Source organism: Wyeomyia smithii, chromosome 1, assembly GCF_029784165.1.
Source record: "Wyeomyia smithii strain HCP4-BCI-WySm-NY-G18 chromosome 1, ASM2978416v1, whole genome shotgun sequence".
Lineage (NCBI taxonomy): Eukaryota > Metazoa > Arthropoda > Insecta > Diptera > Culicidae > Wyeomyia > Wyeomyia smithii.
In genome coordinates, this window is record NC_073694.1 from 167,532,788 (window position 1) to 167,560,455 (window position 27,668).

General features: G+C 40.2%; 1 protein-coding gene across 5 annotated transcripts; it reads left to right on the forward strand.

The window, feature by feature from the left end:
• Nucleotides 1-27,229, forward strand: LOC129721633 (atlastin). Of its 5 annotated transcripts, none has more exons than XM_055674412.1 (8): nucleotides 1-136; nucleotides 21,537-21,922; nucleotides 21,987-22,136; nucleotides 22,300-22,455; nucleotides 22,516-23,145; nucleotides 23,209-23,489; nucleotides 23,556-23,622; nucleotides 25,400-27,229. In XM_055674412.1, exons 2-8 carry the CDS (start codon nucleotides 21,728-21,730, stop codon nucleotides 25,571-25,573), a joined length of 1,653 nt encoding a protein of 550 aa, XP_055530387.1. In that variant the 5' UTR covers nucleotides 1-136; nucleotides 21,537-21,727; the 3' UTR covers nucleotides 25,574-27,229. The 5 variants fall into 5 exon arrangements, with proteins under 5 accessions (XP_055530387.1, XP_055530413.1, XP_055530377.1 ...); XM_055674438.1 differs by having other exon boundaries at nucleotides 115-227; XM_055674402.1 differs by lacking the exon at nucleotides 1-136 and adding an exon at nucleotides 709-1,114.
• The last annotated feature ends 439 nt before the right edge of the window (nucleotides 27,230-27,668 follow it).

The following is a 27,668-nucleotide window of genomic DNA, read 5'->3' on the forward strand; positions in this document are numbered from 1 at the left end:
AAGCTGTTACAACTTGTAATATATACTTTGCCAGATTTTCTTCGAATGCTACTGGCAACTTTGCTGGACACCGTCGTCGCAGAGAAGCAGGAGTTATAAGCATTCAATCAGTGTTCTCGTCATCATCGCCATATCTGTAAGTTTGTAATTTTATTTTATTTTCGAGTGCTGGCTGTGGATTTTTCTAGCCGCGACTAGAGGAAAAAGTTTGTCTATGCCGTAATACGGTAATAATTGTTAAAGCGCGATCATCCTTTCGGTGATGGGCGCAGCTGAGGTCTATGGATTTGATCAAATAATTTGGTGGGCGAATCGAGTGCAATAATAAGTTGTGTGAAAAGAGTTTTTTTTTTCTCGCGCTGGTTCGGATTGCAACACCTCATCAAGGCAACCGTGCGAGAGCGATCGTGCAAAATAAGAAGTGTGTGTGATGTGTTGTTTCGTGGAATATAATGTTCCTTCTGTAAAGCCTGTAGTACACTCTTTGACCGAGCGTCAAATATTTGTCTCTTTTTGACAGATAAAAATTTGGTCAAAGATAATTAAAAGGTCAAAGATAACAAAGATAAACACGGGCAAACAACAATGTCAAATAAATTTGAACATTATGTCAGAAGGTCAAATATTTGACCATTAGACAAAGAGTGTACTACAGGCTTAAGTGAGCTGTCTTTCGCTATTCAATCCAAGGTGGTTACGTAGTGACTTGGGCCAAACCGATTATCGAAAGTGATGGCTATTAGCGCTATGAGCTCATGGTTAAAAATACTGTGAAAAGTCTGTTTTTGGCCTTAATTCCAAAGGTCGAAGCGCTGATAACAATCATCGCATGGTTTTTATCCTAGCGGCAATTATCAGCTAGTGAGATAGCAGAATACGACCCACGGCAGTGAAAAAATAACAGCAATAGAGTTGGGTCAACGAAAGTAGTATAGAACATGATTTTCTGTGATGTGCTGATGCATCACCCAAGTTAAAACGCATCCAGTGCAGCGTCACCAGTGGTTTGATAGTGCATATATTAAGTAAATCGTTCTGTGAATTGGAGATAAACGATTAACCACCAGCTAGAAACAGTATGAGTGTTTGAAACAACTGTAAGGAAGCAGAATAGGTATTTACTATTTTTGGGAAGGTTTTGTTATTGTATCAGTGCGCAGACTCCTACGATCATTAGCTATTTCCATTCTTCATTGTGTTTAGATTTCCACTGAAGTTTCAATAAAAATTATAGTAGGAACATAGAATTTTATGTCTTACTGTTATCCTGGACTCCTAAACTTAGTACCAACGTGTTAAATCTTGATTTTGAACAAAACGACCCGCATTGGTTAATTGTTCAAATTCATAATAGGAAAGAGCCCTTATAATACCGATTGGCTTATATGTGAGGACAATGGACATTTCAATTGTCCCAAAATATGGCATTGATAAAACTATTGTTCTTCGCATGTTTGTCACACATTCTAATTCAACTAATTAAGGTAAATGGGCATCTAGCAGGCAATTTTTAAGCATATTACTGCTACCCCTGCATCCTACGTCAACCCATTCCCCGCAGGTGATGCCATATGACATCACTTGACACATAAACTTTGAGAACAGTTTAACAACTATACTTGGAATTTCTAACGATGAAAATTTTCTAAGCCGTCAACATGCAATATAGTTTGTGCCAATTATGCATGCGGTTGCTGAGTAATAAGAGTTTGAATGTCATTTTTCGATGTAAAAACTGATTTCTCTATGCGGGGATAGGGTTTAGACAAAAGTCCAAATTGTGATAACAGGACTTAGTATTCTAAAAACAAAACGATCTTGATTTGTAGATATTTTTATATACCTACACGTAGATGGGAAATAGAGATTGTGCCAGCCTTCATTCATTCAAAACACTGGTTATGTTGTTTGTTTTGAGATTTACTGATTTAGTATTGCTGTACTAATATTATATATACTAAAAATTTCGATGATTTTCTGTTTAGTCCATGATGTTTTGTTTATTCATCTTCGGACAACATAGCTTGTTACATCAGTTTTGCTCATATTAAAGACGTTTTAAATCGAAGAGCAATATAATTTTGTGTTATTATTTCCTTCCAGTGCACTTTGAATGATCAACATAGAGTTCGCAACTGTATTTCTAAATATGTGTTATTAGTGAGCACCTCCATACGAAAGGTGTTTAAAATCCTATCCCTATTCTCCTCAACGAATCGGAAGAAGAAAAACCAAACAACTTCTACCTTGTTGACTCGGTTATATACACAACGAGAAACTGCACGCAAACTGCTGGCGCATGTGCGCGATAGCGATGATGCCGCCTTAGAATTGTTCGCGATGATCGCGAATTACCGTGCCGCTTCAATATCCGGTCACTTGCGCCGAGAATAATCTTGACCATAAGTTGAAAATAAATATTATGGGAAAAAATATCACCACTTATGTAAACAGAAACGATCCTCGATTACTTCCTTTTGACGTAGGACTACGTCTAACCGCACTATATTGAGATGCATTCCGCGAAAACTAAAACCAAGATGTAACGTCGGAATGAAAGATTTCAAACGGTTATACTGATGTAACCACATGATAGATCACAATAGTCAATATGTCGTTGGATTGATAAAATGATGGACAATTTTGTGATTCTTCAATTTTCATTATTACTTCATTGTTTAACAGTAAAAATTGAATAAAAGTTTCAAGGTCGAATTGTCACCAACAATGTACTAATTATATGCGAGCACGCCTGGCACAGACTTCATGAATAGACACCAACTGCCTGCTGAGATATCCTGTATAGCAGTGGCAAAAAAAAATTTGACAGAATCTCCCCGTCCCAATAGGTCAACTAATATTAGCTTCCATGAGCCTAGACTATTTTGATGTCTTGAAGGTGAAGCTTTTCGGAAAGTTCGTAACCACCTCCACTATCAAACAGTATTACGTTCTGCTGTTAATATATATGTTAATGTTAATAAAACTGATGTCTTGGAGGAGAATATGATGGCACAGGCAACAGTACTGCACCGAGCAATGTATGAAAGAGCGCTGGTTACTCGTCTTCTATCAGTGCAGAAAAACTCGAAATTCATTTTTATGCAGTCAAGCCAAGTGAAACCGACATTACCGCTGTTGACGCGAAGTGGGGCGTGGAACACAATCGAATTGCCGTTTGAATTGTCTTCTTCTTCTTCTTTTTCTTGTTTCGTATAGCAGCAAATATCAGAATTCAATGTTTATTTTTGAACTTTACACTCTGCTTTTTTCAGATTTATTCAAATAACTGAATATAGGGTAATAAAAAGACAATAGAAAACCAAAATGCTCCATACAATATGTAGTTATGTAGTTAAACGAGCTGTACTGATGATTATATTTTACTAGCTAAATGAATTTAGTCCAATATGACAATACTAGTTGCATCACGCGGTGGCGGTATAGAGGAAAACCAAATTCATTTCATATTGATATTAGAGTTCCGTCATTAGTATTTGTATTTTTCAATTGAAATTTTTTGTGAACTAGCATTTGCAAGAAAATATTACTTTCCATAACCTTACTTGTTATTGAACAATGTATGCAAACATTAATTGCTGAGGCTAATGTTGTGCATCACTCTAGCCTAGTTTATTTTCGAAGATAACGGACATATAACTTTCAAATATGGTATCTTCGTTGTTCTTTGGTATCTTGAAACTGATCAATTTTTTTCTGATTGATTCTGTGTACTGATAAAATGTTTAAATTGACCTGAATTGAATGTTAACATGTTCATAAAATTCTATGTCAATTTCAAATTTTCTATGAATATTCATTTTCTACTAAAACTGTACTTCGTTATCGATTGTTTCTCCACTAGCTTGTAACTGCAGGAAAAAAATTTATGTAACATCTTTGCCTATTTTTGATCGGTGAGTGAGCCAAGTTCAACAACACAAATAGATGAAGAAGGAAGTTTAATTTCTACTAAATCGTACTCAATTGAATATTTTATATAAGGTTGGCTTTTCGCGTAAAAAAGAAAATTCGCTGTATTAGAATGAAAGGTATTCATCAATGGTCCAGAAACCAAATTTAGGGGGAAGTTTGGGTCTAGACCTCTATAGCAATATTTTAGAGTGACCAAAATTTTCGATGCTATCAAGTATATAAATTTTTCATTTTTGTAGATAGAAAACCTTGTTCTACAATTTTATAGCTCCAATAATTTTAGGTAACTTTGTAAAAAAAAAAGTTTTTCTCTAAAACATTACTATAGAGCTCTAGACCCAATTTTCCCCCTAATATGGTTTCTGGACCATTGTGAATGTTAAAGAGAATTTTTTTCTTCTAAGATAGAGTGCTGCAAAGAAATAATCAAAATACAGACCCCGTTCGATTTTGACAACACGCCAGAGTTTTTTCTGTTGCCAAAATCGAACCATGCCAAAAATGAACGGTTCTTTTTTCATGACTTTTTTGACTTTTCAAGTGGTCAAAGACGACCTTAACAGTAGAAATGGCCACCAATGAAGTTCCAAGTCGTTTGAAGTGTCGCTTGATGAATTTGGGCTGACGACCTAGATACTTGATATTACCACCCGAACCAAAATACTTTCCTTTTGGAAGATGTTAAATTGGTTAAAATAAATCAAGCAAACTACAGAGGTAAAACGAGCTTAAATCAAACATAGCTTCGAAATGAAAATATAATATTATTGTAGTCCTACGTCAACTATGCGGTCGTGTCTTGGATACCACCCTCCTACTATTTGCTAATCATTTCTATCAAACTAATTTTACAAACCTTACAGAATTTTTGCATATAACTGAAACTGGGATTGTCAATAGTAGTATTGCTCACTCGCTTCTCGCGTTGCGGCACCAACTTTGAAGGTTCATATCTTTTAATCAAAAAATAACCACCGCAAAATTTTTAGGGAAGTTTCGAAATTTCGTCGAAAATACTTGTGATTTTTTCAGATTTTCCAGTGCCCCAGAACATAGATTTTCAACATATTGTTTTAAATAGTTACTATTAAAAAAATATTTTTTTCTCAAAAAAATTTTTTTTCGTAAACTACAACTTAGGATCAAATTTCACATTTTATACTTCAATTATTACTTCAGATACAACATCAATATACCTTTATTGGATTGGATTTGGCAATTTAAGGTAGTTTTCCTTACCAAACAGTCCCGAGCCGTGGTGTGGCCTTTGCTGTACGTAAGAGTCGTCTCCATTCCACTCGGTCCATGGCTGCAGTTCGCCAGCTCTGCAGTCTGCGTAGGATCCGTAGGTCGTCTCCCACCTGATCGATCCACCTTGCCCGCTGTGCACCTCTCCGTCTCGTCCCTGACGGATTGGTTTCAAGAACCATCTTTACCGGAATGTCGTCTGTCATCCTTACAACATGTCCAGCCCACCGCAACCTGCCTATCATAGCGGTGTGGACGATAGATGACTCCCCAAGCAGCTCCTGCAGTTCGTGGTTCATTCGCCTTCTCCGTTTCCATCTGCAGTCCACCGAAGATGGTACTCACCTTCCGCTCGAAAACCGCAAGGGCGCGTTGGTCCTCCACAAGCATAGTCCATGTCTCATGCCCGTAGAGGACTACCGGTCTGATCAGCGTCTTGTAGATGGTTAACTTGGTGCGACGACGAATTCTACTCGATCGGAGCGTCCTCTGGAGACCAAAGTATGCACGATTTCCTACCATAATGCGCCGTTGAATTTCTCTGTTGGTATCGTTGTCGGCAGTTACCAGTGAGCCCAGATACACGAACTCATCAACCACCTCGATTTCATCACCACCAATTGTCCTCTCGTGAATCCCTTCCTTTCATGTACTTCGTCTTCGATGCATTGATGACCAGTCCAATCCGTTTGGCTTCAGCCTTTAGTCCGATGTACGTATCCGCCATCTTCACAAAGGTCCGAGCCACAATGTCAATATCGTCGGCGAAACCAAACAGTTGAACCGACTTTCGGAATATCGTGCCACTCGTGTTAATCCCCGCTCTTCTAATGACACCTTCCAGGGCAATGTTGAACAGTAGGCACGAGAGACCATCACCTTGCCTTAGACCTCTTCGGGTTTCGAAGGGGCTCGACAGTGCCTCCGAAACTCGAACTACACACATCACTCGATCCAACGTCGCTTTGACCAACCGCGTCAGTTTGTCCGGAAATCCGTAGTCGTGCGTAATCTGCCATAGCTTGTCCCGATCGATTGTGTCGTACGCCGATTTAAAATCGAACAAATGATGTGTGGGCACGTTATATTCGCTGCATTTCTGCATAACCTGCCGAACCGCGAATATCTGATCCGTGGTGCCGCGGGCACCCATAAATCCCGCCTGGTAGTGCCCCACGAACTGCTTCGCAAATGGTGATAGTCGATGGCAAGGTATTTGGAAGAGTTCCTTGTAGGCGGCGTTCAACAGAGTGATTGCCCGGTAATTGCAGCACTCCAGTTTGTCGCCCTTTTTGTAGATGGGACACACAATGCCTTCCTTCCACTCCTCCGGTACTTGTTCTTCCTCCCAAACCTTGACAATGACCCAGTGCACGGCTCTAGCCAGTGTTTCTCCACCGTATTTCAATAATTCGCTGGGAAGTTGGTCCACTCCAGCAGCTTTATTGTTTTTCAGCCGACCAATCTCCTCCACTTCCAGAAGATCGGGGGCTGGAATTCTGATGTCTTCTGCTTGTGCACCAAGATCAGTTGCCATATCATCCTCGCGCTCTACTACATCGCCGTTTAGATGCTCGTCGAAGTGCTACCTCCACCTTTCGATCACCTCACACTCGTCTGTAAGGTGGTTGTCGTCCAAGCTCCTGCACATATCGGTTGCGGCACAAAGCCTTTGCGGAAGCTGTTCAGCTTCTCGTAGAACTTCCGAGTGTCGTTAGCTTGGTACAGCTGCTGGCGTTTCTTCCTTCGGAGGACTGATTTTTGGCTGTTCCGTGCCTGTCGGTATCGTTCCACGTTCGCTCTCGTACGGTGTTGCAGCATTCTCGTCCGGCTCCATTCTTCTCCTCGACTAACCGTTTGCATTCGCCGTCAAACCAGTCATTTCTATGATTCGGGGCCCTTGTACCTAGTAGCGCTACCGCAGTGCTACCTATGGCGGATCGGATGCTTTTCCAGCTATCTTCAAGGGTAGGTGCGCCAAGCTGCTCTTCCGTAGGTAGCACTGCCTCCAGCTGCTGCGCGTATTCCTGTGCAGCTTCGGCGTCCCGTAGTAGCTCAATATTTGGTCGCGGCGTTCGACTTCGGCGGGTGTTATACACCGTCGATAGTTTTGAGCGCATGCACACATATACTAGGTAGTGGTCTGAATCTATATTCGCACTATATTCTTAGGTGCCAACGTTGATGATGTCGGAGAAAAACCTGCCGTCGATAAAACGTGGTCGATTTGTTTCTTTCTATTGGTCGGGTGATCTCCAGGTGGATTTGTGGATACCTTTGCGGGGGAAGAAGGTACTTCGGACTACCATATCACGAAAGGCCGCAAAGTTTACGCACCGATGGCCGTTATCATTAGACACGGCATGCAGGCTATCTGGTCCGATTACCGGTCTGTACATTGTCTCCCGTACTACCTTAGCATTCAAGTCCCCAATAACGATCTTCACGTCCCGTCGCGGGCAGCTATCGTAGACCTGCTCCAGCTGCGCGTAGAACGCTTCCTTCTCGTCGTCGGGTCTTCCTTCATGTGGGTAGTGCACGTTTATGATGCTGTAGTTGAAGAACCGGCCCTTTATCCTCAACTTGCATATCCTTGGGTTGATCGGCTGCCACCCTATCACGCGTTGGCGCATCTTACCCAGTACTATGAAGCCGGTTCCCTGGTCGCTGGTGGTACCACAACTCTGGTAGAAAGTAGCCGCTCGGGGCCCGCTTTTCCATACCATCTGTCCTGACCAACAAAGTTCCTGCAGCGCTACGACTTCGAAGTTGCGTGGATGTAGCTCGTCATATATTATCCTGTCGCATCCTGGAAAGCAGAGCGATTTGCAGTTCCATGTCACAAGTTTCCAATCGTAGTCCTTATTTCGTTGCCTAGGTCCATGCCGATTGTTCCGATCCGTATTATCTCTTACGTTGTTTGTAACATGTTTTCCGGGGCGGCTCGTTAGGCCTTCCCCAACCCCCTGTCTCGCCGGAGGACCATCGTGTCAGCTCTGTTTAGAGTCCCACGCTGCCACCAGGACGTTGATCAGCCGCTCCTAACATGGAGATCAGACGCTGTTTTGAGCCGCACCATCTTGGTGAACAGACGCTCGGGTTGGCGAAGCATTTCCTCTACCGCCGGAATATGGTTTACGCGCCAATGATCGCGTCGCACCTTCTCACTTAGTTATTGTCGGATGACAACATTGCCCAGGCAACACCAACCAGTTGTATCCATGTTTCAACCGGCAGTCTAGTGTAATCATATAACTCGTGGAGGTGTGAGATAGGAACATAGCCGAAGCTATGTTTGACGCTCCTTCCAGGTTATCAACTCACCATTTGATGCCCCAAGGTAGTTTTCCAGAAACCATAAATCGCAAAATCGGATTTCAAATTGAAGTATGAAGTTGATTCCCGGCCTCTGAGCATTATCTCAGTTCCTGAAAACTTACATTTGGTAATGAAACTGGAAGCTACTATCCAAAAATTTAGAATGTCTGAAGTTGATTTTTGGACTCTGGGTATCATACTGTTCCACGAATTCTCATATTGAATGATATTTGGTCTGTTTTGGCTGTTATTCATCAGGGAAAATTTTCCTACTACAAAAAGTTGAATCTAAAATGATATATAATCCGACCTATATATGAATACAGTGACGTTTCGATTATACCCGGGATAAAAAAAATTCGCATCATATATTTAAAACATATTTAGTTCATGTAACTTCCAAAATTTTCGGCATAGTTATGCTTTTGGCTACCAGTAATTCGTTATTTAGAGTGAAAAGAGCACTCTGCAGAAATTATTAAGGTGTATTTTTTTCTATTGATTGAAGGTTTCATGCAAATTATGCAAATAATAAGTTCGAAAGAGAAAGGCTGGGTCTCACCGCTAGGTGGATTAATTTTGGGTTTTTTCATATAACGACGCCCCACTCTAATGTACAACCTTCTTGGTCACTTTGTTCGACGCAGAATGCCAGATAGCCTTGAACTGCATCTCGCTGACAACTATCTCTCGTGTCTTTTTGAGGTTACGCTTGACGATAGACCAGTATTTTTAAAGGCCATGGAGTGCTATGCCGTGAGCAACATAAACTCTTTTATTACGTTGCTGACGGTTGATTTGGTCACATTCAATAATTTTGCCAACTAGGCGAGGGCGTAGTTCGGATTTTCGGGATACGCGCGCAAAATTTTGAGGCGTTGTTTCTTTTGCCTCGACGATATTTTCACAACTGAATAGCAAATGTCAAAATTAAACATAAGGTATGGTACGATGCACACACATCTTTAAAATGGGGGCCCGATCAGAAAGAAAAAAACAAAAATGTAACAGAAGATGTTAGTTTGTTACGGGAAAAACCTTACAGGCTGTGTTTTCAATTTGGTCCCGTTAGGTGTTAAAATAACAGAAAATATAACAGAAATGATTCTACTAGTATCACACACATATATAAATTTGTTACTAATATATCAGCTTTCTAACAAAATAAGATAGTATTTAGAACAATATAATAACAAACATTGTTACAACAACAGGTTTTGATAAAAACGAAAAATTAGTTGGACTTTTTTCAGAACTACTTCATGTCACGTTTTGTTATCATAACTCATTCAGATTCAATTTTGTTATCAAAATTATATGGAAAAATACAAAAGTGTATCAAAATATGTTATTTGTATCTCACGTTGATAGAATTTTGTAATTTTTTAGTTATGCTCTTCTGATCGGGGGGTGTCCAGTTTTTTTTATACCCGATAAAAACAATACGGCAAATTTAGGTTGACCAATTTTTGCCCGTAACACCCTTCACCGCGCCGATAGCGGATTGAGTTGCTCGTTTATAGAAATAAAATTTACTTTGTGATTGTTTGACTGCAGCTTCTGCTCAAAATTTAATCAATTTGTTAGCTTCATAGCAGGGGCGACTCGTCCATAAGTGCAACCTGTGCATTGCACACGGGAACGCCATGCAAAAATATATTTCAATCGCAAATTTATATTAATATTTTATTGGTTTTTAGTTACGAATAGAATGACTTGCGTGATTACGCGGACATGATTGTGATTACTTCCTCAAACTGAGATTTTCAAAATTTGTAGTTGAACAGGTAGGTTCAAAAGCCACGAGTCGCCCCTGCTTCATAGTAATTTTCTATTTTCTATTGATTTTCTATTGATCATTGTACCTCCATGATCTACTGATCATGGCATAAGTTTAGATGCAAAGTTTACACCACATATTTTACGAACTCTGTTTTGCAAGGATTTTTGCATGGGAGCTCAATATAGCTCGAAAGAAAATCGAAAAGGAAAAGCGCCTTGGTACTATACTGCCGTGATATGACATTATGATGAGCATTTGCAATGGCTTCGCGTATCACGATCTGAAAATCCCTCCAACAACCTGTCTCAATTGCCAACTGTATGCTGATCATCAAGCAGATTTTTAGTAATCATACAGGTGGTGTTACTGTATTGCAGTTGAACAAGCGCAAATCAGGTATAGGATGCAAATAATGCAGCATGCAAACGTATGGTAATCAAACTAGTCAATAAAAAACTTTCCACGAAATCGTTCTTCAAACAGTCAACAGTAGAGCGATGGTTGTTTTATACTGTTTTGGCGTTTTCAAATTACTTCTTTTCCTGTTTACTGAACGATTCACCATGCAGCGTTGCAGCGGTTTCTAACATTTGCATGTAACCTAAGTATACTTTTGTTAGAAAAATTGATTATTTAATTCAGCCAAAATGTTCTTCGGGTGACCGATTTCAATTTCAGAAGCTAGTCAGTTCAACGAAGTATAGAACGAATGTTGAATTTAGCCCCGCTATTATTTGACGGGATCGCGCCAGATGGCACTGAACCAAGCACAGATCGTGGTCAGAATATTCTTAGCCCTAAACTATCCCGTAAATAACTTTGAAATGTCAAACGCAGCGAGACAGCATTTTGGCATTACATAGTTTGTCATATAACAGGAAATTTCCGGTTTTTTTATTGTGATCGACACTGTCCGGTACTCGGTGCCGTACTTTAAAGTCAATGAAATAAATACGTTTTATGTACTGTTTCTAGAGATTCAGAGTCGGTGCCCTCGCGGCCAGTCAAGGTTGTACTCTCGACTCGGCAGGGCAGGGCAGGGGTTTGGTTTAGTTTCGGTTCCTTCAAGTCGGTGTCCGTCCGTTCGTATTTTACAGTCACAAGTAATGGTGCGGTGATGCTGCTCGTACGAAAATAGTCATTTTCACGGGACCACGGGCCGCGAAATTAAGGGCTCTTCCATTCCGGTGGGGTGAGTGCGATCGATGGCTTTCTTAGTGTTGATTGATTGAGTCAACGATTATTGATCGACGCGTTTGCGGTTACGATGCTTTGTTCGACCGAAAGTGGTGTGGCTCGAGTGACAAGTGTCACGCGTTGAGGTTGAATCGATTGAAATTGCTGTGCAAAAGGCGGTTGTTAACATTGTTAAAGCTACTGAAGCATACGGGAACAGACCAGCGCAGTCAGTGTCTTATCGAATCGAAGCGATAAGTTGATTTTTTTGGAGGTGCATTTGCCGATGACCACTGAGTTGGTAGCCGAGTCGAATTACAAGCGATTATTTATTATTGACGGCCGGGGTTTTGTGTAAATTGGAACCTGTACTCGACGTCAGCAGCAGCAGGTATAAAAAAGTGATTAGTTTTTTTTGCAATCGGCTGCTGAAACACAAGATTAGAAATGTTCGTTAGAACCCGTTGAAGTGGCGCAAAAGTGTAAATTACCATGTTATGGCAAAAAGTGAAAAAATTGGTTACTGCACAGGCGTAGAGGTCTGATTGTTGTTTTAGTACGAATGCTTCTCGTGGAAAGCAAAAACAGTATTAGTAATTGCTCTGCAACAAGAATTTGAATAAAATTCTTGAGCACCGAGTAGAGGTCGTATTTGTGAACGCTGATTGTGGCTGTGGGTAGTCGCTTGTATGTTGTCGTCAGCGTCGCACTGTACAACGCGTTTAGCGTGAGTTGGCCGAAAATTGAATGAATCGTCTGATCAAGACATATTTGCTTGGTAATCGGTGATGTATCAATTTTTTCTCTGCAGTCTTAATTTTATTGTTCGATTCCAACGCGAAAATGCTAAGCAACAGAGTAAAAATTGACTCTTCTTCCAGAATTAGATCTCTGCGCGTCGTTGTTGGGGACTTTTTTTGGGTATCTATTTCTAGTCATTTCGTGTTCAAGTAGTATAAAATTATTTTTGTCAACGCTCAGTATGTGATGTCAATCACCGACGCATAACGAGCTCTGTGATCTTTCACCAGGACATTTATACTTCCTATTACCGGATTTTCTGGTTCGTTAAGTGAGGCTCAACTTTTCTGTGTAACCCGAATTTGCTCAACACTGTAATTTATGATATTTGATCATATTTTATAATAAAACTGGCCAGAGGATTGTTTGCAAAGTCTCTGCAAGCAACTAAGGGAAACAAGTTTGATCGGTCATTTTTCAATTGACTTATTTTGCACAGAAGTTCCTCCAGGCTAAATAATATCTTCTTGTATTATAATTATTTTTTTCTCATCAAGTTGGATTTTTAAAAGGGCTTGTGTAAAATAGGTACCGTAAAGTGCCCTAATTCTACGCGGCTCTTAATTCTGCTTGCTATTAAAATGTTAAAAAAATATCAATTAAAAGCAGATCTTCAAAAATGATGTTTGGAAGTGATTTCCTATGTATTAGATGTCAACTTTCTGCTTATGTTTCCTTTTTTATTAAACAGCATCAACATTTTGATACGAAGTGCGCAGAATTAGGGCGCCTCACGGTATTCATAATTGAAAATATTTTTAGAGCCAGAACGGTTTTTTCGAACTAAATTTCTATTTTTAACAACGGCTTTTTCCCGTTAACACGCAAGTTCATTAAGCAGACAGTATGTGAAGTAAAGAGGGCGAAAAATAAGCGAACTGGAAATGTGATACAGATTTGGAAAAATATACCGCATCCCGACGGGACTTGAACCCGCAATCTCCCTGTCTCCGGCATGGTGTTTTGACCAATTAAACTACGGGGGACGGTGGTACTGTTCCGCAATCTATATCGTATCACACTCCACTGCCGACTTATTCTATTGCACATCCCTAACTACACACACTGCTGTGCAAGCGTTATTTATAGACTGAAAGGAATGTCTCATCACACACAGAAAAGTCAGCTGATGCTGATAACTGTGACCTGTGTGATCGAAACCTAAGTCAGTCTGCGTCGTGCTTGCAAGTGCGACACAACAACGGAAGGCAATAGAATAAGTCGGCAGTGGAATGTTATACGATATAGACTGTGGAACAGTACCACCGTCCCCCGTAATTTAATTGGTCAAAACACCATGCCGGAGACAGGGAGATTGCGGTTCAAGTCCCGTCGGAATGCGGTATATTTTCCAAATCTGTATCACATTTCCAGTTCGCTTATTTTCGCTCTCTTTACTTCACATACTGTCTGCTTAATGAACCAGAACGGTTTGTTTGATTGGTGTGATTTCTTCGGCACAGTTGTAAACATGCTTGTCATTCTCCTCAGTATGTGAAAGGAGAGGAGAAAAAATTCACCGCGCACTTCCCTTCCAGTATGTGCCTGCGTGTAGCAAATGCTTCCACCACACTGCTTCTTTCTCACTCCAAAGTGTCCCAACCAGCTTACAGAGAGACAAGCACACTTCCAGCTCACCCCACATCTGATAGAAACAAGAGGGGTGAAACACTCTACAGAGAAAACTGGCGAGTAGTCCGGAAGGTGAAAAAAAACCTACCGGGAAAAATGTAGTCGTCGTGAAGCTACGAACGGATTCTATCAGAGTAAATTCGACCGGCACGAGCAACGCAGTCTATTTTTTTTCTCCCAATCCCTTTTCCTCTTCTGCCATGCTCAAGAAACCAACTGTGAAACGCACCGCAGATAGATCTGCAGTGTAATTATTGTGCGTGAAGTCCACACGTGTGAGAAAGTACACCATAGTTCATTGTCTCGCAAGAGAGAGATTTCAGATTTCACCGCAGTGCGTTCAGGTAGCTGAACAGAAAAAATCGTTTGTCGCTCTCTTCTAGCATGAGCGTATTGATTTGCTCTTTAGTGTGACGGCAGTTGTCTCCGCAGTGCAAGATGTTTTCCTGCACTCTAGAGGTTTACTGAGGAGAAAAGACAAGCATGGTTGTAAATGGTTTCGTCCTTCAAAAGAAAAATGCTGTGCATAGCTACTCACCATATCTACGGCTTGTGGGTAGTCAAGACGCTCAGTTGATGTTTTTTTAGAGAGACAGTTTAGTTGCCAAACGGTTTTCCAAACAAATCTAGTGGGCGAACCTCTTCCCGCAGAGGTGGAAGCGGCAGAGATCGGTCTTACTGCCGAAGGCTGGGAAACCGTCAGGGAACCCATAGGAATACAGGCCTATCTGCCTGCTGGACACTGCGAGCAAGGTGCTTGAGAGGATTATCCCCAACAGACTGTGGAGGTACAGGGAGGGTGTAAACGGTCGTTCGGTTTCCGGAAGGGCACTCCATTTGCGTAATCGTCGCGCTTGACGTGAAGCATGGGTCAATCCAGCTTCCCACGAGCGGTAATGGCGGATAGTGCACGCAGCCCATTTTGACGTTTTCTGTAGGTCGATGAATTTTCAATCGCAGTAGCGGAGTCAAAAACATAAAAATTTTGCAACGTAGCATAGCAACTTCAAATAACATCTTTGTTTGTTTTGATCCGAAATTTAAATAACAAAACGCCCATAGTTTGTTAAAGTTGCTATGCTACGCTACGACGTTGTTATATTTTCTACTCCGTTATTGCGATTGAAAATTTTCTGACCTACAGAAAACGTCAAAATGAGCTGCGTGCACTGTCCGCCGTTACCGCTCGTAGAAAGCTAGATAGCGCCAGTGGTTGCGTAATTGGCTCCATAGTGGTTGCGCTCGCAATTATCTTCTATCCTGAGTCCGGTGTTGTGGAATGTCATGTATGACGAAGTGTTGATACTCAAGTTTCTTGTAGGAGTTATGATCGTCGGCTTTGCAGATGACAAATGTCTACGGCGAGTCGATCGAGGAGTTCGAGTTGATGGCCGCGCACAGTAAACGCAAGGTCGAAGACTGGACGCACTCCAGGAAACTGGAGTTAGCGCATCATAAGACGGAGGTCATGGTTGTGAAAATCAGAGCAATAGTCGGTGGTCAGAGTCGGAGCCTGCACCATTATCTCGAAGCGATATTTGTAACTCTTGGGGTCTATGGTTGACGATAATTTCACATTCAAGAGCCACGTCAACTATGCCTGCAAGAGAGCTTCAACGGGTATTGAAGCACTATCTCGAATAGCTCAGCGGTGTATGGCAGAAAGCGTAAATTTCTTGCCAGCGTGGTTTTGTCCATACTTAGGTATGGGGCCCAGTTTGGTCTAAAGCGTTAGGTACTAACAGTTATCGTGCTAAACTGCAAAGCACTTACAGGATCATGTGCCTGGGGGTTGCGAGTGCGTTTCGTACAGTGTGATACGACGCAATCTGTGTCCTGTCCGGCATGATGCCTATCGGCAAAGTCATTGGGGAGGACGTGGAATGCATCGACCAACGCGACACAAGGGCATACGAGGTTCCAGAAGATCATTGTCGATGATTAGCTGGCACCAATTCCGCGAAGGGTAGATGGATGCACTGACTGATGGTAGGGAGGCCCCATGGAGAAGTTAACTTCCACCTGACACAGGTTGCTTCAGGTAGTCCCCCATATGCCCCGAGTGTGTGGATGCGGTAGAGCCTAAAGAGCATGTCTTCTTCGTTTGTCCTCGCTTTGCGCGTGCGCGGAGCGACATGATGGTAGTGAGCGGGCCAGACATTACTCTGGACAACCTAGTTCGGAGGATGTGTGAAGATCCGAATAATAGCAAAAACTTCCATGTTCAGTATTTTTCACGTTATTTGCTTCTGAACGTGTCTCCTGGTAATGACAAGAGTTAGAGCAAAGTTGTCAAGGGCAGTGTGTCGAACAGTTGACATTTTTGCATGACACCGTATCGAAAAGAATTGTTGCCTCTCTTGCAGACTGCGACAGCTGCGTTCAACTGTACGCTTCTCTATTTGAGAGAAGCGTTTGACTAGAAGCCAACACGGATGGTTAACGATTCTCTTCTGTGCCGATCTCCGGCCGCTTCGATATCTCGACTGTAGCCATTGTGCGAATGACAATAATTAGCAATCATGCGACAGTTTAGTACAGCAATAAGATGGAAAATAAATAATTTCTATATATGTACTGCCGAAAAACATCACCAATCGTGAACACCAGAAGATTTGAATCCCAACTTCTAAACTTTTTCATTCGAAAATAGTTCGCTGTAGCGAAAGTCTCATCCAAATTTAGCATATTTAAGCAAAAGCAGGACAATAAAAGCATGAATCTTACAAATTCAATTAATGTCCTCGGACCCAAATAAAAATCCATGCTAAGTAAATTGATTCCACTTCAATGCGTGATAAATGCACTATATAGCACAGACAGCTACACACCGAGAGAAAATAATTATTGAATTCCATAAGAACCCCTTATGATTTCGCGCCACAAGGATCCCCTATGGAAGTCATAAGTTTGTCTTATGAATTGATTTTCGACCACTAACGATTTTCATAAGTCATAATTGTGAAATTTATTGGTCGTATGTATGCATGTTATAAAAACAGACATATCGAAATCATAGCTTTTCAATATGAATTTTATGGAGATATTGATATGAATATAATTAGTTTCATGTTATAAAGCTCATAATTGTTGCCATGAAATTCTTAACTGTTATGTTATAAAACGCATGCCTGTTCTTTTACTTCAGACAATTAGATTTTTATTTTCGGAAGGTACTCAAAACAGTTTTATTTGTAAATATGCATTTTCAATATATAACAAATAAAACTCAAAACATTTAAAGTATCTTATGCTAACATGTTTGCCCTTTGATTCCTCTTGCTGAATGTCTTCAGCGTCAGCGTTGGTCTCTTCAACGAATACAATACTTCGGGATTGCTAAAATAATAAAAATGATATTTCGTAGTTACTAGAATAATAAATGATTTGTAGATAGGTAGGTACTTACAATTTTTCCAATTTTCAACCCAGTTCTAGAATAATTTTGTATCCCCTATTTCCAAATAACCTGCCGCGAAACCAATAAAAGCTTGTCCATTCAATGAAACTAGTTCGATAAACTTAAAACACTTATTTGACGGTGCACTAGTAATGAAATCGGCGATTAAACTCGGCTCATTAAGAATGATACAATCCTGGTCCACCATTTTACAGGTTTTATAAGATATAATTATGGAATTTTCACAATGTTGACGTTTATAAAAATCATAAGTTACGCGTATGAAATACATATAACGTTTACATGAAAATTTTAAGGTAGACCTATAAAATTTATACGCGTTGATATGTGATGCATAAGTGTCTAATGAAATCAAAATTATGCATGTTCATAAGTTTGAACTTATGAAATTCTTAAGTGTTTTTCTCTCAGTGCAGTCAATAACACACGAGACAGAGATTGTCTGTACAATGACAACAGTATAAAGAGAAGTGAGCGAGAGAATTGTTGTTCATATTGAATTCGTGACATAAAGCAAGAGATAAAGCAGATCGTATGCAACTTCGGTAGCGGCTACTGTCGCGTAGTGTTTCATTCCACAGTGGTAATTACAAAAATCTTGCTATTGTCGTGTGAATACTGTAGCGTACAAGTACATTTCCCCACCCTGGTCAAGGGATGACCTTTGAAGAGTTATCTAAGCTTTCATTTAAAAATGTTGAAAAAATTACTTTTGAGATCTTACACCAAATGTCACTCTCACTACACTCAGATATTTTTGGAAAAAAGTTTTTTAGTTAGACAATTTATTTGCTTGAAATTTTTCTAAACAAATCAAAGTGGGCACTTTTAAGCAAAAATATATGACTATGAAAGAGTTTTTTTTAATAAAAAAAGGTTTTTTTCTCTATGAGCACCCACTTTGATTTATTTAGAAGTGTCTTAGGCAACGGGGTTCACACCCATTCTCAGAGCCTTTGATCGTATTTTCTTATATCAGGGTTCTGCATTACTGTTTATGAGGGCGCAATAATTTAAAAAAAAAAATGCAAAAAACACAATGCATCTCAATCGAACTTTGGGGTGTCCCTCAATGTAGTCAAATCTTTATTTTTTAATCGATGAAAAATGTTATTGTTCATGAAGAAGTTCAATTGTTTTTTAATTAAATTGTCAAAATTGTTTTTTTAACCAAATGTCTTGAAAATAAATGAAACTTCAAGATCTACATCCCCAAACTGTGATTTTCAGAAAATGTAGTACTGGAGCTATGGATGAAAAATCGTGAGACCAGTCAATGCATAGTTGTTTAACTTTAGCAAAAACCCAAATTTTACTTGTTGAACAAACAAAACAGAATATGGATGCATTTCGACACAGGATAGTTCAGGGCAGACTATAAAAAATAAATTGTTATGTTAAGCACACCTGCTAGCTAGAGTATAAAGCCAGTAGTTGGTATCTAATTTAAGAAAATGTTAAAGTGGAAAAATGAATTGAACATTAGAATACCCCTTTGGCCGACACTATCGTAGTGATGAAATTTTCATGCATGTCTGTTTCAAGCATCGTTGAACTCGAGCACGCGAAAATGTATGCACTAATATTTAAATCAACCACGCCGCTTGAATATACGTGACTACCATAAATCACCTTCGTCGAGGTGATTTGGATTCCTAACTGAACTGATTGAATTGTTCACAACATTTTTTTTAGTGTTGCCTGTAATTTATAATAATTACCTGAGACTCTGGGACTTGAAATAAAACTTAAAATTCGAAAAATCATAGGTATGATTGGTATAGTTGAGGGAGAGAGAGTGCATGAGATCATGTATCCAATCCAGTAGAAGTTGAAGTATATAAGCGTCTAACTGTTTGATTAAGTAATTGAAGATACCTAGTGCAGAAATTTATCCTCCTATGATTTGTTCATGTGAATTGTTAAAGCTAGATTCTAATGTATTGCACCTGCTGCTAACATGTAACGGGTTGAGAGAGCCCGGTTTCATTTTCAAAAAAAAAACAAAGCAACGATGCAACTAATCTTGCTCTACATTTTGCCTATCCCGTATGTGTGTAGGTACTTGTGTTCTTTTGATTTCATTCCGCTTAACGGCACAAGAGCAAGTACAATAATCTTCCGTCGTTTAATCGGCTCGAGGAGGCAGGAACAGTAATTTAATATTTATTTTTAGACAATCACGTCTATAAGAACACCTCTCCTGTATTGGTTGGTACATTACAGCGTAGTCATCATCAACATCATCATCGCTGCCCATTATATTCTTATATGTATTTATATAATCGAATGGTTCAAGTTATTTTGGATGCATTGCACTTGGGATATGAAAGCTAGACTTCCAATTGTAATATGCAAAGCTACTCGAATTATTAGATCATCATCGTAACTCACCACTCGAATCAGAGAGGCGATCATTTATAGCTTTGAATGTGGTTTCGCGGTACTAATTCTGATCAGCTGCCAAAAGATAGTACTGACTCGAGCATTTTCATCTGGGATGAAACTTTCAGCATGCTCTCGATATAGGGGTGAAATAAAGAATAATGATTTAATAAAAAAAAATTGATACAAAAATCATTTTTGATACAATTTTATAATTGCAGCATGAACTTAAATATGTCTGAAATGTGATTGCAGCATAATCTTAAGTTGAAGCTGGACAGTGGCTTTTCCCATACAATTTTGAGGTTATACAATTCATACAATTTTGGGGTTTTCACTGGACGATTTTGAGCGTAAAAATCTTAGCTTCCACCTATTAAATAGCTCTCGAATTGCTACTATATGCATGCGTCTGCGGTACAAATAATCGATCAATGTTTCACACGGACGTAGTTTCGATTATTTTCGAGAAAACTGTCTTGCATATTTTGAGTACGGAGTTTCGCCTGAAAAAAACTTTGATGACCGTATTTTTTCAATCACCTTTTTTTTTAAATGAAAATTCAGACAACTTTCTGAAAGCCATTCCTTGACAACATGTCTCAATCTCTTATCTCTATTTAAATAGGGTATCGAACGTCTTTGGCAGTGGTTTTCTTCAGCAGGTTTTCCGCAGCGGTCTTATCCGAAAAAGCTTATTGCTCTCTTCTACCGATCCTTCTTTTTCCTGCCATACGTTTCTCTGGCTAGTTCTATTGTCGGAGTGATTTATTTTGTCGAGATTGTAGAGTTCATTGTATGGAGAGAGCTTGAGAATCAACTTATTGCTTAAGGTTCTTCAGCAGCGAATGGCCTAATTTCAGTAGGATTTAAGTAGGCTTCTCAAAGCGGACTCTGTAAACTTGCAGCTACGAAACTCCCCTCTGCTAAGTTTTGCAATTAGACAATAGTATGCGGGGTGAACCCAGTATTCAGAAGGTGGCTAAAGCTGGACTGGACGGATACGCTGGACAGGACATGTTGCAAGAATGCCGGACAACTACCCTGCGAAGGTAGTGTTTGCCTCGAATCCGGTAGGAAAAAGACGACCAGGGGCGTAGCGGGCAGGATGGGTAGACCAGGTGGAGATAGATCTGGCAGAGAGTACACGGTGTTCCAGGAATTGGAGAGCGGCAGCTAATAACCGAGTGAATTGGAGAAACTTTGTTAATCAGGCCATGTCATTATGACGAAATGCCAAATAAATAAATAATCATGACAATCACAACATTTGTCACTGGGAGAAAGAATAACTTAAAGTGTTAGAAGATATTGTTGTATTTGTAAAGATTTGACACCTAAATCAACCCGCGTTCTGTGAAGCGTTGGACCACGCCGTGCATGAGAAAATGATTCAATCCAAATTTCCGGTTGAATTATTTTATGCTAGCAAAGTAGATACATTTTTCATGCGACCTTCTCTCCGATTCATTTGAGCACATCACTGCAACCGACCCAGCACCTTAACACGATTTACACACGGCGTCAGGTTAAGCTATGTAAGCCAAGCGACCTTGATACGCCATTTTCCAGCCTCTGCCCACCTGTGCAATAATCGAACTCTTCTGTTACCTCTCTCCCTTGCGGTATGTGCATCTTTTGAGCCGGAAAAGTGAAGAAACAATGCTCACGATCATCATACGTGCGACGTAATGTGAGCCATAATAAGCGAATAATCTGAAGGGAGAAACAAAGTAACAAACAGCGCTCGTTTGAACCAATCGGATCACAATAAGAAGTTTTCTGTTTCGTTTGAAATAATTTAACATTTTTTTTCTTTTATCTTTCATCCGACAGATTGCAGCACATCGAAAGCAACAGTTAGAAAAACAAACCGAACAAAAAATAGTGAAAGCATATATTCCTTTATACAGAGCTGGCACGGTGTGCCCAAACATTCGGATTGTGCAGACTCACGCCGATAGAAAGCGACAGTGATAGTTGCGAACGATTCGAACCGGTGGCACGATTGGTACGCTTGTGATAGTATGGAGGCCAAGCCGGTGCAGGTGATCGAATTCCTAAAGGATCACACCTTCGTCCTGAACGAGGATGTTCTGAACGGGATACTGCTGCAGGAAAATGTACGGGATCGAACGGTTTGCGTCGTGTCGGTGGCCGGCGCCTTTCGGAAGGGCAAAAGTTTTTTGTTAGATTTTTTCCTCCGATACATGTACTCGAAAGTGAGTTACAAGCGTTGTCAACTGCAAATCCTAAAACTTTTAATGTTATGTTGTATCATTACAGTACGTTCATCATCAGAGCGCCTCGGAGTGGCTGGGTGACGAAAATGAACCGCTGACCGGTTTCTCATGGCGAGGTGGCAGCGAACGTGACACAACCGGTATTCTGATGTGGTCAGACATCTTTCTGCATGATAAACCGAACGGTGAAAAGGTAGGTTTCTGGAATGCGAACAATAACCAGCCGTATTGATGAAAAATATGAATTTATGCGCTCTTAAAAGTGTTAGTATAAATTCCAGATTTTTTTGTTGGGATTGGATTAACAGTTTTGAAATTTAGCTTAAAATTTGAACTCACTCGTCAATTACTTACAGCTGGCGATTATTCTAATGGACACCCAAGGTGCCTTCGATAGTCAAAGTACCGTGCGGGATTGTGCTACAGTGTTCGCACTTAGTACAATGCTTTCGTCCGTGCAGATCTACAACCTGTCTCAGAACATCCAAGAGGACGACTTACAGCATTTACAGGTGACTCAAACACATTGTTTATTAAAAATACAAATCGCTAATGATCTATATCCTTTCTAGCTGTTTACTGAGTATGGTCGTCTTGCGCTGGCCGACAGTGGCAAAAAGCCCTTCCAACGGTTGCAATTTCTGGTGCGCGACTGGAGCTTTCCATACGAAGCGGAATACGGTGCCTTGGGAGGAGACGTGGTTCTGAAGCGGCGACTGGAGGTGCAGGACAAGCAGCACCCGGAGTTGCAGTCACTGCGGAGGCACATTACTTCGTGCTTCACCGAGATCGCGTGCTTCCTAATGCCCCATCCTGGGCTCACGGTAGCCACCAATCAGACGTTTGACGGTCGGCTGGCGGACATTACCACCGAGTTTAAAAACAGCCTCAAGGAGTTGGTGCCGATGTTGCTCGCACCCCAGAACATAATTGCAAAGGAAATTAACGGACAGAAGGTTAAAGCACGCGATTTAGTACAATACTTTAAATCGTACATGGCAATCTACAAGGGCAATGAACTGCCAGAACCGAAAAGCATGCTGGTGGCGACTGCTGAAGCCAATAATCTAACCGCAGTGGCCGCAGCTAAGGAAATCTATTCACAGCTGATGGAGGACGTCTGTGGCGGAGCCAAGCCATATTTAAGTACAGCCCATCTTGACTCAGAGCACAATCGAATAAAGGAGAAAGCGTTGCATCAAGTAAGTACCTGGTTCAACTTGAAGCCTAGCAAATATTCTGACGGTATTCTATATTTGTTTTAGTTCTCCTCTAAACGTAAGATGGGCGGCGAGGAGTTTTCGGAGAAGTATCGTGAAAAGCTGGAACAGGACCTGGATGAATCGTATATGACGTTTAGGGCAAACAACGAGAGCAAAAATATTTTCAAAGCAGCGCGAACGCCGGCCGTCTACTTTGCGATTGCCGTAGTGATGTACATTTTTAGCGGGATCTTCGGTCTGGTCGGGTTGTACACGTTCGCCAACTTCGCCAACCTGATCATGGGTATCGCTCTACTAACGCTGGCCACGTGGGCTTATATTCGGTAGGATTAATGCGACATAATCATGTGCGTTGGTTAATTTAGTTGTCCTTTGATTGCGTTTTTCAGGTACAGTGGCGAGTTGAGCGATTTTGGCGTGCGGTTAGATGAATTCGCGAATCTGCTGTGGGAAAATGTAAGTTACTTTGTTTATTTGTTCTGTTTGTCCGGTTTCGGGATAGTACTGTACGTGCACCAGGACGAGCTCGTGTATTTTCTTAAGATGTTAAATTTACTGTAAATCCGTACTAGTTTAATAGTGAACCAAAACTTTTTTGAAAAACCAACAACTTGTGCCGTGTGTCGATTCATTGCTTAGTTTGGCTTTATGTTTTGGTTTTGGATTTTTTACGGTTTGGGTTTACTCGGGAAGGAAGCTTCTCTGCATAGTGTTCGAACAGGTAGAAGCGATTTGGTATTCAAGAATTTCGACAACGATCAAAGGTAAATATTTGAAACAATGTTCTACCTTGGTCGCACTAATCAGGTAAGTATATAGTTGGATTTAAACGTTTACACAACGAAACTCATCGCTGATAAAAAAAAATCTTGTACAAGATCGAATTCCATGAAGTGATCGCCATATTTTGATTTATAGATAACTATTAATGCGATTAAAGATGTTTGTTTTGCATGAAATGATCGCCAAATCTTCACTTGTTACTAGAAATATATGCGATTGAAGATGTTTTTTCTGCTAATTAATTAAAAAAATATTGCATTAATAATTAGAATTCATTCGCTTTTCTTCAGTAGCAATAAAGGAGATTATTTCAAAAATCATGCAATTTGTTTTCAAACAATCGCAAGCACTTTACTAGTTTCTGATACCGCGTCGAGCAGTCATCCTTCATTTCAATCAAAAGTAAATCAACATTCAAATAACATAATTGAACATTCAATTAGCATAATTCTTTGAGAATTCGAAACTGAATAACTTGCTATTATTTTGCATAGTACAAAAAAAACAATAAACTGTATTTAAGATAAAAAATTGTTAAGTTAATTTTAAAAATGTAAGTTCTAAATATAAATGTGAATCCCTTATAAAGTAACAATGAGATTGAATTTGATATATTAGGGGTCTTCCTATAGAATTCGTGAATACCCAGCCGTAAACTGCGTATCTTGTATTACTCGTCCATGGAGTTGAATATTTCATCTGTATACGAGCGCTACTTGAATACCCATAAAATCTTTACAAATTTGTTCTCATTCTCTAGATCGTATTCATTTTATTGGCTTGTGAGTATATCAGAAATATATTAGTCTCGAAATGAAGCATACAAACTCCACTGGAGTCGCTTTTTACGCACTTTTTTACGCCGATTTTAGAATATTGCGCGAATTTCGGTTTTTACGCGTAAAAAGTGACTTCAGTGTCTTATATTTCGAGTAGGTATAGATTTATTCAAGGACTAAAACAGTTTCGTGGGAAACGTAAACATGTTGTGAGTGAGAAAAATAGTAAAATGGGTCCGTCCATACCCATGTAGTGTGACCGTAGTTTTGCTATTAGAGTAAACTTATAATAATTATTATTTATTTAATTATTTTCCTTATAATGTTTTTTTTTCTGTTCGGTTTGTTATCAGATCGAAAGCAAAATTTTGGGGAGCTATAGAAAGGTTCATGCTGTTTGCTTGATATTAAAAATCTTCAAATTGATTTCATGGCCAGGCTCGTGTCGCTGGCAGAAAGTTGAGCCCAAATTTCCAGGCCAAGCTTTTATTCAAAGTAAAGGGCTTTGATATTTTATGCATAATAATACCACACCTGGTTTGTTTAATGGTTTTGTTCATATTTCTTACTAACTCAGCAAGCTCCCCAGTGTCCGGTGCTATCCTGTCGCAGCTCCTGTTTTTGTATATTTGCTATTATGAATTGTTTGTTTGCTTCGCTTTTCTTCTTAGATCATGAAACCGATTTATCAGTCTTGTATGGAGAAAGGCATCCAGCAAGTGGCGAGCCACGCGACCGAGTACGCCTTCGGGGGCAATGGAGCATCAGCCATTTCCTCGTCCCGGTCAGCCGTTGGTGGCGGCGGTGTAGCGCGCCAACTAAACGGCAAGGTAAAATATTCTTGAGAGTACGCCACAAGTGGCACCACAAACGCTCAGCCTGTGGGTGGATGGTGGTCGCGGTCATTCGGTGGTCGCCAATCAGCGTCTTCGTCAGCTGGTCAAAATGGTGGCTGGTGGGAATGGTCGGCTGGTCACCACGCCCTTAGCAATGGCAGCAACAGTAGGTTTAGTGCCCTTAGCGATAGTTTTAGAGATAACACTACTAATAACAATAGAACTAAGAGAAGTAACCACACCGACAACAACAGTAGGACAAGCTGTGTGATAGAGGTAAGCGCTAGCGCTGCCGCAAGCACCGAGAAAGTCGGTAAAGCGAGTCGAAGGAGAACGACGAACAAAATTTAAAAGCATGCATTGAAGTACGGCTTGCCATCAAATAACTCACGGCAGGTACTCTAGCAATGAAACCAGACCCATTTATGTTGCATTTTTGGTTTATTTTTCTCTTGTTTATCAACCTTGTTGTTTTATAAAAAAATATTTTACTATGCTAGATTGTAACGTTGTTCCGACTGCTGTGTTGTTACAAAGAAAGAATATTTCAGCGAATATAATTGAAACGAACTCACATGTTTTACCAAAACAGTACCCTAGGATTTTCGGCTAAATCAAAGGTATGAACCAAAAAAAAAAACAAAATTTGCTTGAATCTATTCAAAAATGTGCCAAATCGGAAGCCTCCGTTAGATCTATTCGCTTTTTCTTGCCAAAAGAAAATCTACTTACTGACGCTTCTTCAGCTTCAGCTCGATTCCCTTTAATACAGCATTATCAATGATTTCAGTTGTTTTGTTCCACACCAATAGCGCACTAAATGCAAAACTCCACAGGGAGAGTGTAAATACTTAACGTGAGGTGAAATTTGCGGCTAATGGCAACGATTAGTACAGATACCTACAAGGTTTAGGATAGACTTTTTCTTGTGTTTGGTTGAACTGTTTGTGAGCTAAATCCATGTTTCTAGGGAAAAGGCATACTTCAACAGACGGGAAGACAAGCGGGAATGTTTTGTTGGAAGAGAAGGCTAGAACGCAATATATTTATTAACGGATTTAGTGTAACTGAAAAAAGAGAATGCTTCATAAAAATCATTAATCGTAGTAAGAGGCCATTGTTAAATATCTACTTTTCCTGTCTGACTTAGACCTTTGATGGATTTTTACTTTCGCTCTCGAACAGCTGGGCCCCCAGCCGCGACCGTACTATAGTAGCCTTAAAAAACATACAAAAATGTGACGCAAAGGTGTTTCCGCGCATTGTGCTCAATAGATATGTTGTTTCTCATACCACTTTTTTCGTGCCCACGTTGTGTTCTACTTTCTACTGTTACGTCGCTTCTCACGCGTGTACAAGCGAATTAAAATTTATAGATAACGCAAAACGATTCGATAAGATAGCATAATGTTTGACGGATGCGAATAACATGAACCGCGTGCTGCAGTTGCATTCGACCAGGCGTGATTAGAGCCTCACAACAGGTTTACGGAGGTTGTAATCGCAAATATATCGTATATGATAACGCACGGTTTAGGCGATCACGTGGTAGATGAAAACAACATTGAACTGTATTCAACCGCCGGGTGGCGGCGGACGGGGGGTGTAATATGACAACAGTTAAGATGTGAATTATTTTTATATTAAAGTTACTCAAAAAGCTCATTTTGTGTTTGTCTTGTATGATGACTTTTTCCAGTAGATGTAACCAAGAGCGAAATCAAATCGATCAAGGTAGTCCATGACTTAATATGAGAAAGCAAATCTTTCGGACTGTATGGAGCAGTATCAACTTTTTTCCTCGTAGGACCAAAAGACAAATTCTTCAAAGCAGAAGATAATTATATAAAGCACTGTGATCGTCATATGAAATGCTATCACAAATGTATGAGTGATAAATAATTTAAATTTGACACGGTGAAGTTTTTTTCAAATGATTTTTTTTTAAATGTTACAGTTTGTTTTTTGTACGTTTTTCTTAGAATGTGGAAGGGGGGGGGAGGTTGGTGTCACCGAATGCTACGTTTTTTCTTTCAAGGGGGGTTGATATTTTGTGACCTAATGCTATGAGAGGGGAGGGGGAAATCATGAAAAGAATGCCACG

Coding starts and splice junctions, on each gene's coding strand:
- LOC129721633 (XM_055674412.1), top strand. CDS start 21,728: ATGGAGGCCAAGCCGGTGCAGGTGATCGAATTCCTAAAGGATCACACC. Junction 22,137..22,299: donor ATAAACCGAACGGTGAAAAG/GTAGGTTTCTGG, acceptor AATTACTTACAG/CTGGCGATTATTCTAATGGA. Junction 23,623..25,399: donor CGAATCTGCTGTGGGAAAAT/GTAAGTTACTTT, acceptor TTTTCTTCTTAG/ATCATGAAACCGATTTATCA.